The sequence below is a fragment of the Dasypus novemcinctus genome, chromosome 31, assembly GCF_030445035.2.
Source record: "Dasypus novemcinctus isolate mDasNov1 chromosome 31, mDasNov1.1.hap2, whole genome shotgun sequence".
In the NCBI taxonomy this organism is placed as follows: domain Eukaryota; kingdom Metazoa; phylum Chordata; class Mammalia; order Cingulata; family Dasypodidae; genus Dasypus; species Dasypus novemcinctus.
This window is the reverse complement of record NC_080703.1, coordinates 32,090,192-32,104,126: the sequence shown is the minus strand read 5'-3', so window position 1 is coordinate 32,104,126 and position 13,935 is coordinate 32,090,192. Positions and strand designations below refer to the sequence as shown.

At 37.3% G+C, this 13,935-nt stretch overlaps 1 protein-coding gene across 3 annotated transcripts in view; it reads right to left on the bottom strand.

Annotated features, from left to right (window-relative positions):
* Positions 1-13,935, bottom strand: part of NGLY1 (N-glycanase 1) — a 92,514-nt gene that overhangs the window by 21,326 nt on the left and 57,253 nt on the right. For all 3 annotated transcript variants that reach the window (XM_058290761.1, XM_058290762.1, XM_058290763.2), the window contains exon 5: positions 5,769-5,991. In XM_058290761.1, the coding sequence (XP_058146744.1) occupies positions 5,769-5,991 (223 nt within the window). The remainder of the gene's footprint in view (positions 1-5,768; positions 5,992-13,935) is intronic.

Here is a 13,935-nt window from a genome sequence, read left to right as displayed (position 1 = left end):
AATCCATTAATACGTAATATCCTTCCATTTATTTGGGTATTTGACTTCTTTCAGCAATGTTTTATAGCTTTCCACCTATATGTCCTTTCCTACTTGCTGAAATTTGTTCCTAGATATCTGATTCTTTTAGTTGCTAGATGGACTTTTTCTTGATTTCCTCTTTAGACTGTTCATTACTAAGGTATAGAAATACTGATTTTTGCATGTTGATCTTGTACCCCACTACTTTGCTTAAGAGTTCTAATAGCTTGACTGTGGATTTTTCAGGATTTTCTGTATATAGGAACATGTCATCGGCAATAGGAAACATTTTACTTCTTCCTTTCCAATTTGCATGTCTTTTATTTCTTCCTATTGCCTAATTGCTCCAGCTAGATCTTCCAATCTGCTGACTAACAATGGTGACAATGTGCATCATTGTCTTTGTTCCTGATCTTAAAGGAAAGCTTTCAGTCTTTCACCATTGAGGATGATATTAGCTGTGGTTTTCATATGTACCCTTTATCATGTTGATGAAGTCTCATTCTATTCCTAGTTTTCTAAGTATGTTTATCAAGAAGGGGTATTAGATTTTGTCAAATGCCTTTTCTGCATCAATTGAGATGATCGTGTGGTTTTTACCTTTGTTGTATTAATGGAGTGTATTACATTAATTGATTTTCTTATGTGGAAATGCCTTGGCATACCTGGGATAAATACCACTTGATCATGGTGTATAATTCTTTTAATATGCTATTGGATCAGATTTGCTAGCATTTTGTTGAGTTTTGCAGCTATATTCATCAAGGTTATTGGTGTGCAATTTTCTTATTTTTTTTGGTTTGTAATTTTCTTTTCTTGTGATATCTTTATCTGGCATTAGGGTAATGTTGGGCTCACAGAAATTCTTGGTTGTCAATGGTTACATTGTCGCATTGCCTTCTTGTCTCCATGGTTTTGGATGAGAAATAAGCATTTCATCTTATTGAGAGTTCCTTGTACTTAATGCATTGCTTTTCTCTTGCAGCTTTCAGAATTACCTCCTTGTCACTGGAATTTGTTTGTTTGGCTACTGTGTGTTTGGGTATGGTTCTCTTTGAGTTTATCCTGTTGGGGTTTGTTGGGATATTTGAATGTGCAGTGCATATTTGTTTCTTTCATTAAATTTGGAAAGTTTTCTACTATTATTTTTAAAATAATCCTTCTGTCCCTTTCTTGATTCTCCTTCTGGGTTTACCATAGTGTATATATTGGTATGTTTGATGGTATCCCCACAGATCTCTTAGACTCTTTTCACTTTTTTCATTCATTTTTCTTTCTGCTACTCATCCTGAATCATTTCAATCATTTTATCTTCAAGTTCACTAATTTCTTTTTTCTGCCAGCTCCAACATGCTGTTGAAAATGAATAGGGACATTCTCATTTGAATTATTGTGGTCTTCAACTCCAGTATCTCTTCTTGGTTTCTTTTAAAAATTTCTGTCTTTTTATTGAGATTTTCATATTAGTTCATTTATCATTTTCTTGATATCCTTTAGCTCTTTTCCAAGTTTTCCTTCACTGAGGATCAGTTTTTTTGGTCTTTGTCTTGTGTGTCCAACATTTAGTTTTTTGCTGATGGTTTCTGAATTTTTATCTTGCTCCTTTCCCTGGGTCATCATTTCCTGTCCTTTGTCTTGTAATTTCCTGTTGCACATTGTACATTTTAATATTTTAATGTGTAAACTATGGGATTTAATCCCTGGGCTGTTAAGTTTGTCTCCAGATGGTAATGGAACAAATTTCCTTGAGTACCAGGAGCTAACAAATACAAATAAACCAAAGCAAAAACATTTTTCATAGTCTTTTCAAATTGGCTCTACATTGGCTTGTGCTTTCCTTCAGAGTTTATCCCTCCTATCAAGATCAGCGAGAGGTGAAAGTAAAGTGCAGGTCTCTCTCCATCCTTTCTGATCTTGTTTCTTATCCCGGGCTTGTGCTCTCTCATGGTCTTGGGAATTCTCTAATGTGTATTAATCAGAATATTTCCTTTACTCCCTATGAAACAGATTTTCACTCTTCCAAGTGCTGTACTATATGTCTTAAAGCAGGATATCCTTTCTCCAGGATGCTTTGACCTAACTGTTTCTTATACTGCTTTAGGTCTCTGCAAGCTGCTTCTCTGCAGAGACTGTCTTTTAGGCTGCCTCATGGCAGACTGGCACAGATATACAAGCATCCTCGGATGTGCAAAGGGTTTATTCTGCTCCCTCAAGGGCCCACAGTGGGAGCAAAGGCCAGCTTCATACAGTGCCTGAAGGGAATTAGGGAGAGGCCAATGGAGTAACATGAGCTTCTCCTGCTGTTTTAAAGCTTTTCTTGTTTCAGTAGTCACCCAGTTACTACAACCCTTTACCTGTTTTCTGGAGTTTTGATGAGAATGGTTCTGCTGTTTTTGCTAGCAGCTCAAAGATCTGTGAGGGAATGGCACCTTGGAGCATCTTACACTACCATCTAACAAGAACAAGAAGGTACTCTAAACTAGATTTTTTTATCTTCAAATTTTTGCTAAGTGCCTTTGCAAATATATGCTGAATAAAGGAATAACTTATACTACTTTTAGCTGATTATGGTAAGCAAAATTCTGTCTGTCCTGTATTTTGTATGTTCTAGGACTGATTCCTAGTCAGGGACAGTACTGAGTCCTAAAGCCCACAAATATTAAGTATTAAAAAAAACTTAGTATGAACTTGTATGAACTTGCCAGTTCATACAACTAGACTTTACAAGTATTACTATTAAGAAAATCTGATAAGAGGTTTGTAATACAAAGATGTAAAAAGTTAACTGAAAAAGATAAAATTTCCTTGGTTTAAAAGTTAGAAATAGGATAGATTTTGTTATGCAGGGGGAAAATGCTTAATTAAAACAATCTTTGGTTTTTATAGAGAAAATAATATGAGCATACTATACGACACTTTAACTTTTTATATTACCATCTGTTTTAGCTTCCTAGCTGCCAAAACAAATACCACGCAACGGGTTGGCTTAAACAGTGGGAATTTACTGGCTCATGGTTTTGAGGCTAGGTGCATTCCAAAATCAATGTGTCGTCAAGGCGATGCTTTCTCTCAAAGACTGTGGCATTCCAGGGCTGGCTTCTGGAATTCCTTGATCCTTGCTTTTCTGTCACTTGGCAATGCATATATTGGTGTCCTCTCCTGGGTTCTTGTTTCTCTTCTGGGTTCCACTAAATTTCAGCATCTGGCTGCTCCCTCTGGCTTTCTCTTTTTCTGTGTCCTTTCCTATAGACCTACAATAATAGGATTAAGACCCATCCTGATTTCGGCTGGGCCATACCTTAACTGAAGCAACCTCATCAAAGGGTCCTTCTGACAATGGGAACATAGCCACAGGAATGGTTAAGAACATATTTATCTGGGGTACATAGCTCCAAACTACCAGTCTGCTATGTAGACTCCAAACATACTTGTTCTTTCCAATCATGAATGTGTAACAAAATACATTAATTCCATCACAACATCCTAAAACCCTCAAGACATTTCAGAAACAAGGTTAAACAAAAAGTCTCATCAGAATTGTTTACAAATATGGTCTATCCTGGGGTACAATTCCCTTGTCTGTAGACCTGACCTGTGAAATCTAGAAAATACATGATCTATTTTCAATATACCATGGAGGGAGAGGTAGATGTTTCTATTCCAGAAGGGAGAGATTAGAAGGGAAATGAGTCACGGGTCCCAAAGCCCAGCGAGGTAAACACCAGGTTTCAAGGTATGAGAGACATGCACGATTGGTTTGTCCTCCGGACCTGATGGAGCGGCAGCCCTGCCCCTTCCATGTGGCTGTGCCATGGCCAAGTTTTCCCTGAACACCGGGGTGAAGGTTCCGCCCCTGTCAAACACTGGGATGGTGGGCACAGGATCTACCATCTCCAAGTAGAGGGCTGGCAGCACTGTCCCTGAACAAGGCACAAGGCCTGCCTCCTCCAAGCACTGGGGCAGATGGCCTGGCCCCTCCAAAGGCAGGGGTGAGCCTGTCCTTTCCTCACACATGGGTGGGCCCTCTGTTAGCCTGAGGAGATCTCTGTAGTCCAGACCTCAGCTTCCCTTGGAAGTCATTCTTCCTTCAATTTGTCTGTTCTCTGTCCCCTTCAGATCTGGCTAGCAGTGGTTCTGCTCACACAAATTTCACAAAAACCTTGTTGGTTTTGTACGCTGTCCACAGGGGTCCAAACCATCTGACAAAAGAACCTCCCAGAGATCCTTCCTGCATGGCTGCATTTCCCATCCTGACTTCCACTGAAATGGCTGCCTGGATCCAGGTTCAGGTAAACCCCCACATGGAGCCCCATTCCTCAGAGATTCCCTTTCCAGAAGTTCAGGGAGGTCCCGGATAGAAGTGCTTCTGGCCTTGGCCGCAAGAGGACACTCTACATGGATAGGCTCAGAATTTTCCAAACTATCAATTTCTGGGTTCTCTGTGTTTAAGAGGTCATTTTCTCAATTTATCCCTTTCCTCTCTCATTTCACTACAACTATAAGGAGAAACCAGCTGCACCTTCCACACTTGGTTTGGGAATCTCATCAGCTAAATATCCAATTACATCACTTTCAAGTTTTGCCTTCCATCTAACTTCAAAACTCAATTTCAAAAAGTTCTCTGCCTCTTCAAAAAAAAAATCACTTTTCCTCCAGTTTCCTAGAACATATTCATCACTTCGTTGTAAGGCCTCATTGGAAGTACTTTTAGCATCCATATTTCTTGCAACAGCCCCATCAAAGCAATCTAGGCTTTTTCTATCAAGCACTTTGCAATTCTTCCAGCCTCTACACATTCCCAATTCCAAAGCCATTTCCACTTTTTAAATTTGCAGTGGCAGCACCCACTCTCTGGTACAAAAAATTGTCTTAGTTTCCAAGCTACCAAAATACCATGCACTGGGTTGGCTTAAACTATGGGAACTCACTGGCTCATGGTTTTGAGGTTAGGAGAGATCCAAAATCAAGGTATCATTAGGGCAGGTCTTTCTCCCAGAAGACTGTGGCATTCTGGGGCTGGCTGCCAGCCATCCTTGGTACTTTGCTTTTCTGCACATGGCAGCCTCTTCTGGCATCTTCTTTCTCTTCTGGGCTATATTGACTTTCAGTGTCTGGCTCCCTCCCTCTGGTTTTCTGTCTTTCTGTAACTTTCCCTATAAGGCTTTCAGTAACAGGAGTCAGACCCATTCTAATTCAGCTAGGCCACACCTTAACTCAAGTAACCATCAAAAGGTCTAGTTACAAGGTTATCTGATGATTATTTTAAGTAAGGTAGTACAATTACTGTCACAATGATCAGTATTATTATTACCATTATCAGTATTATCAGAAAGTTAAAATTACATATTAAAAGAACAATAAAGAGTTAAAGCATTACATGTGCTAGGAGTACACTCATTTTATATTCTAGAGCAGGAGTCAACAAACTTTTCCTATAAAAGGACAGACTAAATATTTTAGACTTTGTGGGCCATCTAGTCTCTGTTGCTATTATTCAACTCTGCCATTGTAGTATGAAAACATCATATATAATACGTAAATAGATCATCATGAATGTGTTCCAATAAATCTTTATTTACTAAAAGAGGCAACTGACCGGCTTTAGCCCATATGCCATAGCTTGCTGACCTCTTTAGAGGAATATCTTCCTAATACTTCAAATGAAAATAAAGTTTTATTTAATAAAAATTCACTTCTAACCATTCCACTGGGAGATTTAGCATGACTATTACCCAGTTTGCACCCACCTTGGGAATCTATTGCTGAACTGGCATGAGTCACAGTAATGATCTTCAACTCTGCTTGCACCCCACTTCAGCTCATCATCATTAGGGGATAATGCTTTGTCTCTAGACACAGTCTGTCCGCCACACTTGCTGCACAAAATGTTATTCACCCAGTGAAAAAATTCTTCCTTAAACCAATGCAAAAGTTCCAGCAAAAGAAAATCCTCATCATGTATAATAGCACCTGAGAAATGAAAACAGAACCAAGTAAGAGCTAAAACTGACAACTAAAAATCACTATTTTAGTAGCAAAATATATGTGCATATATTTTTTAAAATTTTATTTTGAAAAAAATTTTTTAAAAAGGTATTTAGATTATACAACTGTCACATAAAAATCATAGGGCGTTCCCATATGCCCTGCTCCACACATCTCCCACATTTTCCCACATTAACAATATCCTTCATTAGTGAGGCACATTCATTGAAATTGATGAACACATTTTGGAGCACTGCCAGTAAGCATGGATTAAAGTTTACACTATAGTTTACACTCTCTCCCACACAATTCCGTAGGTTATCACAGGATTTATAATGGCCTGTATCTGTCACTGCAATGTCATTCAGGGCAATTCCCAAGTCCCAATAATGCCCCCAATATGACACCTGTTTTTCCCTCTTCCTGCCCTCAGAACCTCTAGTAGCCACTGTCTACACATCCATGATATAATATATTTTATTACATGCGTATTTTATTCTCAAATATGGGGTTAAAATACTCTAAGATTGTCTCAAAGGTTTTCTCAAATAAGATGCAAGAATGAACTATCAGTATATTGTGAACCAGACTGCAATACAATACAAAGCTTAATTGTAAATTTAGATTGGTAGTGTATCTATCATTTTGTATTATCTAACCAACATTAGGTATTAATATGTGAGCTGAACAGAACAACTTCTCAGGGCATTACAGTTAGTTTAGAATTGATTCTGAAGCACACAGGAGGGTATGAAAATAACTCTGATATTTGAAAACATTTAAAAATGAATATATTAAATTTACGATTGAGTATATAGACAAGGAAACATGAAACAATCACAATATCACAGGCAGACATCACAGAAAAACAGATACTCTTTTAATCATCCTATTAGTTTTTTAAATCAGTACATAAATGTATCCATTTGAGGATACTCACCCCAAAATACATAAAGCCACAACCATGTCTATATTATATCTAACAACCCTAGCAAGTAAGGCCACATAATATTATATCCATTTCATCAAATATAAATGTATCTCTTGACCATATTCAGGGCTGTGCTTACCTTTGGGTAAAGAAAGAACAAGACGGGAACATGATCAGGAAGACATACACAGGGGGCTTTCATCTCAATCTTTAATGTTTTATTATTGAAAACAGTAATAAAACACACATATGAAGGAAGTACAAGGTATAAATTAAGATCTAAAAAAAAGTGATAGTTACATTAATAGATGTGTTTTAAAAATTTTTTTTAAAGATTTATTGATTGATTTATTCCCTCCCCCACTCCCCCACCTATTGTTTTGTGCTCGCTGTCTGCTCATCTTCATTTTTTTTTCAGAAGGCACTGGGAACCAAACTGGGGACCTCCCATGTGGGAAGAAGGTGCCCAATCACTTGAGCCACCTCTGGTCCCTGCTTGTTGTGTCTCTTCTTATGTTTCCTTGTTGCATCATCATCTTGTTGTATCAGCTCGTGGTGACAGCCCCTCTTGTTAGCTGGCTCTCTTGCTTGTCTTCTTTAGGAGGCACTGGGAACAGAATCCAGATTTCCCATTGGTAGGTGGGCGCCCAAGGGCTTGAGCCACATCCGCTTCCTGTCTTACTCTAATCTTGTATTTATGTTTGATATATTTAAAAATAAAACCAACAGAAAAAAAATATTTTATAGAAAACATAATAGATTTTAAAATATTCTAAAGATGTTAATTCTCTACAAATTATATGTAAGTTAATGCATTCTCAAATAAAATTACAATACTATTTTTCATGAAACTTGACCAGCTAAAAAATCTAACTCATATGGAAAATAAAATGCACAAGATAACCAAGACAACTTTAAATAAGGATAATGAGGTAAATTCCTCTCTTACTAATATCAAAACATACTATAACATTCTAATAATTAAATTTTGTGATATTAATGAAAAACAGATAAACGGATCAATGAAACAAAAGGAAGTCTTGAAAGATGTATGTCTAAGTCAGGGCACAATTTAATGGTAGATACTTGAAAGCAATGCTAACAGGATGGAATGACTGTTCAATAAACAATATTGGGACAAGTAGCTATCCAAATATTAATATCAGATCCTTACTGTATTTCATTCGTTTAAAATATATATGCATATATATATATATATACACAAACACACACAAATACAAGCACACACACATACATTTGGAAGGGAAACTGTAAGAATTGTAGAAGATACAGGAGAATATGTTAATGAATACATAGGAAGGCAAGACAAATTGCAAAATCAATAATGGGAAAAAAATGAAATTTTACTCTATCAGAATTTAAAACTTTTGGATTTGAAATGAGGCAATAATCAAAATAAATTGAGGAACACTGGAAGAAAAAAAAGCATATGGAAAAGAAAAAAAGCATTGGAAGAAGAAAAAAAGCATATTTAACAAAGAAAAGTATTTAGAATATACAATTGCAAACCAGTAAGAATTTTAAAAGAAAACAATCAGAAAAATTCAGTAAATACATAAAAGAGGTCCAAGTACCTTCTAAAGAAGAAACTTCTTAGATACTTCTGGTACAAACTGGAAGACAATTTGACAAGATCCATTAAAGTACAAAAATGTCACACGCCCCTCACACTTTTGGTACCTACCCCAGAAACTGTGGCTCATGTGTAGAGGGAGGCATACTTTACAAGAATGTTTGCTGCAACATTGTTTAGGATACGAAAAACAAAACAACCCCCCCCCCCAAAAAAAACAGTAAAACATCTCCATGTCCATCAATAGGGAACTACATAAAAAATAGTGTATACATACTATAGACCACTATGGAGAAGTAAAAAAGATTTTCAAGATATATTAGTAAATGAAAAAGATGAAAGAATTGAATATATAAGTGCTGATTTACTTTTATGTATACTCATAGGATTTAAACTATTTCTACAGATCAGATAACTATTTATGGGTATAAATACATAGGAAGAAAAATGTAAAGAGCATATCACATAATAATAGCTGTTATTTATGAGGAATGACTAGTAAGGAATTTAGCTTTTCCTGTACAATATGAAAGTTTTCCCACAAGATATTCATGAATTACTTATAAAATTAAAAATGAATTTGTCTGTTAAAAATTAAAAAAAAAAATCCAAAGGACCTGCACTATACCATCAGTGAACCCTAAGTTAAACCATGCACTACAGTTAATACTACAATTTAAAAATGTGCTTTCATCAATTCTAACAAACGTACCACACCAGTGCAAGGTGTTAATAATAGGGTGGTATGTGGGAATTCGGTATTTTATGTTTGATTGTTCAGTAAACGTACAACTTCACTAATAAGAAAAAAATGAATTTTAGAAATAGAGCATTGCCACCCTCCTCCTCAGTCTAGTCCCACAGCAGCCAGAGGGATCTTTTAGAAATGCAAGGCAGATCAAGACCCTCAAAACCCTCCAACGGTTTGCTATCTCATTCAGAATAAAATTCCAAGTCCCTACTCTGGTTCTTTCAGCTGGCCTGCTGTGCAGGCTGAAAAATGCACCCCCCTCCACCCCCCGAGGTAGGCATGTCTTGATCCTTGAAACCTGTGAATGAGGGAGAGTTTACAACATACAGGGGAGCCAAGGAGGCAAAGACAGAACAGAGAGAAATCTGAGAAGCTGTGGGAGTGATGTGGCCACAGGCCAAGGAATGTCAGAAGCCACCAGAAGCTGGAAGAGAAGAGGAACGGATTCCCCACAGAACTGCTGGAGAGCGTGTCGCTGTGCAACCACCTTGATTCTGGCCCACTAGTGTGATTTTGGACTTCTCACCTCTAGACCTGGGAGAAAATAATTTCTGCTGTTTTAAGCCACCAAGCCCGTGGCAGTCGGTCACCCCAGCCACAGGACACTTAGACACCCACTCGCGTCTCTGGTCCCAGCTCCCTCCTCTTTCTGCCGCTCTCATTTTGCTATAGTCGCCCTCCCTGCCATCACCTGAACACATCAAGTTCGCTCCCACCTCAAGGGGCCTTTGTGGTGCTCCTTCTCTCTAAGTGAGAGGGAGATCCCTGCTCAGCAGAGACCCTCCCTCTCAACCCCACACAAAGCAGCACTCACTCACATGCTATCATCCTGATTTGTTTGTATTCAGGGCACTTACCGCTACCTGACATACATACATACATACATACATACATACATACATAATTATACACATAAATACATATTTGTGTTTTTTTCTCTTTCCTCAAGATAGGGAGACTTTTTTTCACTGCAACACTTTGAGCTGTACTTACTAAACAATACGCCTCAGTAAGTATTTCTGAATGAATCAACAAGTCTGAAACTTTATGTTATATAATTATTGTTTGCCAATTAGTCATTATCAAGATGGAAAAAGAAGGGAAAGGAAGATGGCATACTTGTCCTTCTGTGTCACCGTATTCCAGGTATAAATCAATACTTTTCCACCTAGAAGTATAAATATCCCACAAAGTGAGGCCCACCTGTTCATTGGTCAAGCACCGTCATTAGTTAAGGCTCAGAGAAATGAGAGTGGATTCGCCTGTACAGGGTAGAAACTCAGAAACTTCACAGGCAGAAGGGAGGTTTGATTTAAATACTAAATTCAGTGAAGATAACACTTAAAGCATGGAGAGGTTTAGAAACAAATTTTTTTTAATACAATCAAAACTTCAAATTTATATGTTTATTAGCATTTTCAAAAATACCACACGAATACAAATTGATTTCTAGTAACTTTTCAGTGACAAAAATCACCAGCATGATCCCTACCTGCACCCTATAAAAACCACCGACATCAGCACACAAAACAGAGGGAATAAAAAGAACATCAGTAAAAACATCAGTAGAGACACATGCTTTAGATACAAACCTCGGTTTCTACTTTAAAAATCAGTATTTTCAGTCTTCATGCTCAATTTAGCAGGTCAAAAATATTTTATTAGTTTTCCAAAAAGAAAAGTCCTTTCTTTTCCAAAAAAGTGTTTGACCCTGTATCTGGAACACTCGGGCATGACACACCTTCGGTCTCCCCGGCCACAGCTACTAACTGTGCGCCGCTAAGCCTTAACTATCTCTGGAGGCGCCTGGGTGGGCAGGGAGCTCCCAGGCCCCACTTCACTTCTGCTTCAAACTAGAACCTTTTCCTAGTTCACATACTCTGACTAGAAGGTGATCTGGGGAGGAAAAAAGATCCCACCGCATAAAACAAATATCATACCACAAATACAACCAGCGTAAGCTCCGTCATCTCAGTGTCAGATACTCACTGAGGCAGAGACTGCCAGTTGCCACACAAGATCTATTTGCCACTTCTTCCTTATTTACAGAATTCCAGTTTATTTGGGACGGCAATACACCAGTCAAAACCCCACAGATACATGACAGATACATGAGGCCAAATGACTAAACTCGGTACGAGACTACAAGAAAGGCTCAGCTTAGCGGTATAACCTTTTAGCTTTCTCCCTTTCTTATTCCTGATGCCTGATCTGAAGATGTAATGGTTGGAGCTCCAGCAGCCATCCTGAACTATGAGGTGACTTGGAGGACAGAAAAAATATATGTGGTAGAGCCAACACACCGTAGGTACCTAGTTCTTTGATAATGTCTTAGAGCTTACCACTAGCATCAGACTGCCCATCTCCATAATTTCTTACATGAGAAAATAAACCCTAAGTCACTGGGGTCAAGTCATTATTACCAGAGCCAAACCTAACCCTAACTGATGAACTCATTATGACTCCCATACCACTTACTTCACTGTATGTTTATATTTCCCTCACTAGTTTACTCTTCCTCTTCCCATATCTTACTGTAGGAGATTCTTGAACAGGTCTATTCAACAGGACTTTCAGCAGTGACGGAAATAAACCATATCTGCACTATCCAACAGGGTAGCCATTAGCTGTTTGCAATGTCTGAGTACTTGAAAGGTGGCGACCCTGGTGGAAGAATTAAAACTTTAATTTAAATTTAGATTAAATTAAATACCCACACATGGCTAGCGCTGTCCTAGTTTCTAGAACCTTTGCAGTCCTTGTCTTTTCAGTCCTGGCAATCTTACTTACTTCTTTAAAATTTAAATTAAAAATTTTTTTATATATATATTTAAATTTATTGAAGTATACCACTCATACATAAACATACATAAACAGTGTGTACAGTAACAGTTGTGAACTTACAAAACAAACATATAACATCATACAGGACTCTCACACCTCATCCTACCACTAATACCTTGTTATTAAACCCTTTTAACTAATGATTAAAGAGCACTGTCAAAATATTACTACTAACCAAAGTATTTTCCCCAACTCCACCATTATTATTATCTTTATAACATTTATATATGAAAATACATAAACAATAAGTGTATAGTAAAAGTTGTGAACTTACAACGCAAACATGCATAACATCATACAGGGGTCCCATACATCAACCCTCCAACACCTTGCATTGTTGTGAGATGTTTGTTACAATTTATGAAAGAATACTGTCAAAATCTTAAAACTAATTATAGTCCTTATTTTATATTTGGTGTATTTTTCCCCTGACCCAAGCTATTATAATTTTTAAACATATTTTTTATGACAGAAGTTGTAAACTTCTAAAACAATCATGCACATATTCAGAATTCCCAAGCAACACCCTTCTATTAACACTCCACACTGTGGTGGAACATTTGTTACAGATAATATCATCTGATTGTTACCACATCCATAGTGTACATTTGGCACACATTTTCCATACTGCTCCATTATCAACACAGTACATCTTTGGCATAGATGCAAGAATATTATAATTAACATTTGCTCTAGCTAACAAAGAACACTCTTGCATCAATACCACCAACCACAATTCTCATCCACCTCTTGGTTTACTGTGCTATTCTGTTCCTAGAATATTCTCTGGCATTCTGTTAATAGGCATTTACATACCTAGACTATCATTTTCAGCCATATCCCCATTTTTAAACTAGCTGTCACTATGTGTTACCATCCACTCTATACATTTCCACACTTTTACAGTAAAGCTAATTAAAACTGCTACATACATTAAACATCAGTCGTTCATCTCAGTCCTCCTCTTACCTCCTTTAAGAATCCACCACCTACCACCAGGTCTTGAAGATATTTTTCTACAATTTCTTCTAGAAGCTTTATGGTTATTGCTTTTATTTTTGGGTTTTTGATCCCTTTTGAGTTAATTTTTAGATAAGGTGTGAGACAGGGGTCCTCTTTCCTTCTTTTGGCTATGGATATCCAGTTCTTTCAGCACCATTTGTTGAATGAATTGTTTTACCCGAGCTATGTGGGTTTGACAGGTTAGTCAAAAATCACTTGACCATACATGTGAGGGTCTGTTTCTGAACCATCAGTTTGGTTCCATTGGTCTAATGTGTCTGTCTTTATGCCAGTATCATGCTATTTTTACCACTATGCTAGGTAATATAATTTAAAGTCTAGAGAGGAGAGTTCGCTTTTCCTTTTTAAGATGTTTCTGGCTATTCAGGGCCACTTACCCTTCCACATAAATTTGCTAATTGTGTTTTCAATTAAAAAAAAAACGCTGGTGGACATTTTATTGGGATTGCATTGACTCTGTCTATTTAAGAAGAATTAACATCTTGATATTTAGTTTTCCAATCCATGAGCATGGAATGTTCTTCCAGTTATTTAGGCCTTTTTAAATTTCTTTTAACATTGAGTTGCAGTTTTCTGAATACAAGTGCTTTATATCCTTGGTTAAGTTTATTCCTGACTATTTGAGCTTTATCTGTCATATTTTATTTTCACTACTCTTTTGACACTTCGTTACTTTTACTGACATAATCTTCATTTCTAGACTCTCTTCCAGGCCTCTCTCTCCTTTCTTTTCTTTTCAGGTTCTAGCACACCCTTTAGCATTTCCTAAAAATCTGGTCTCTTGGT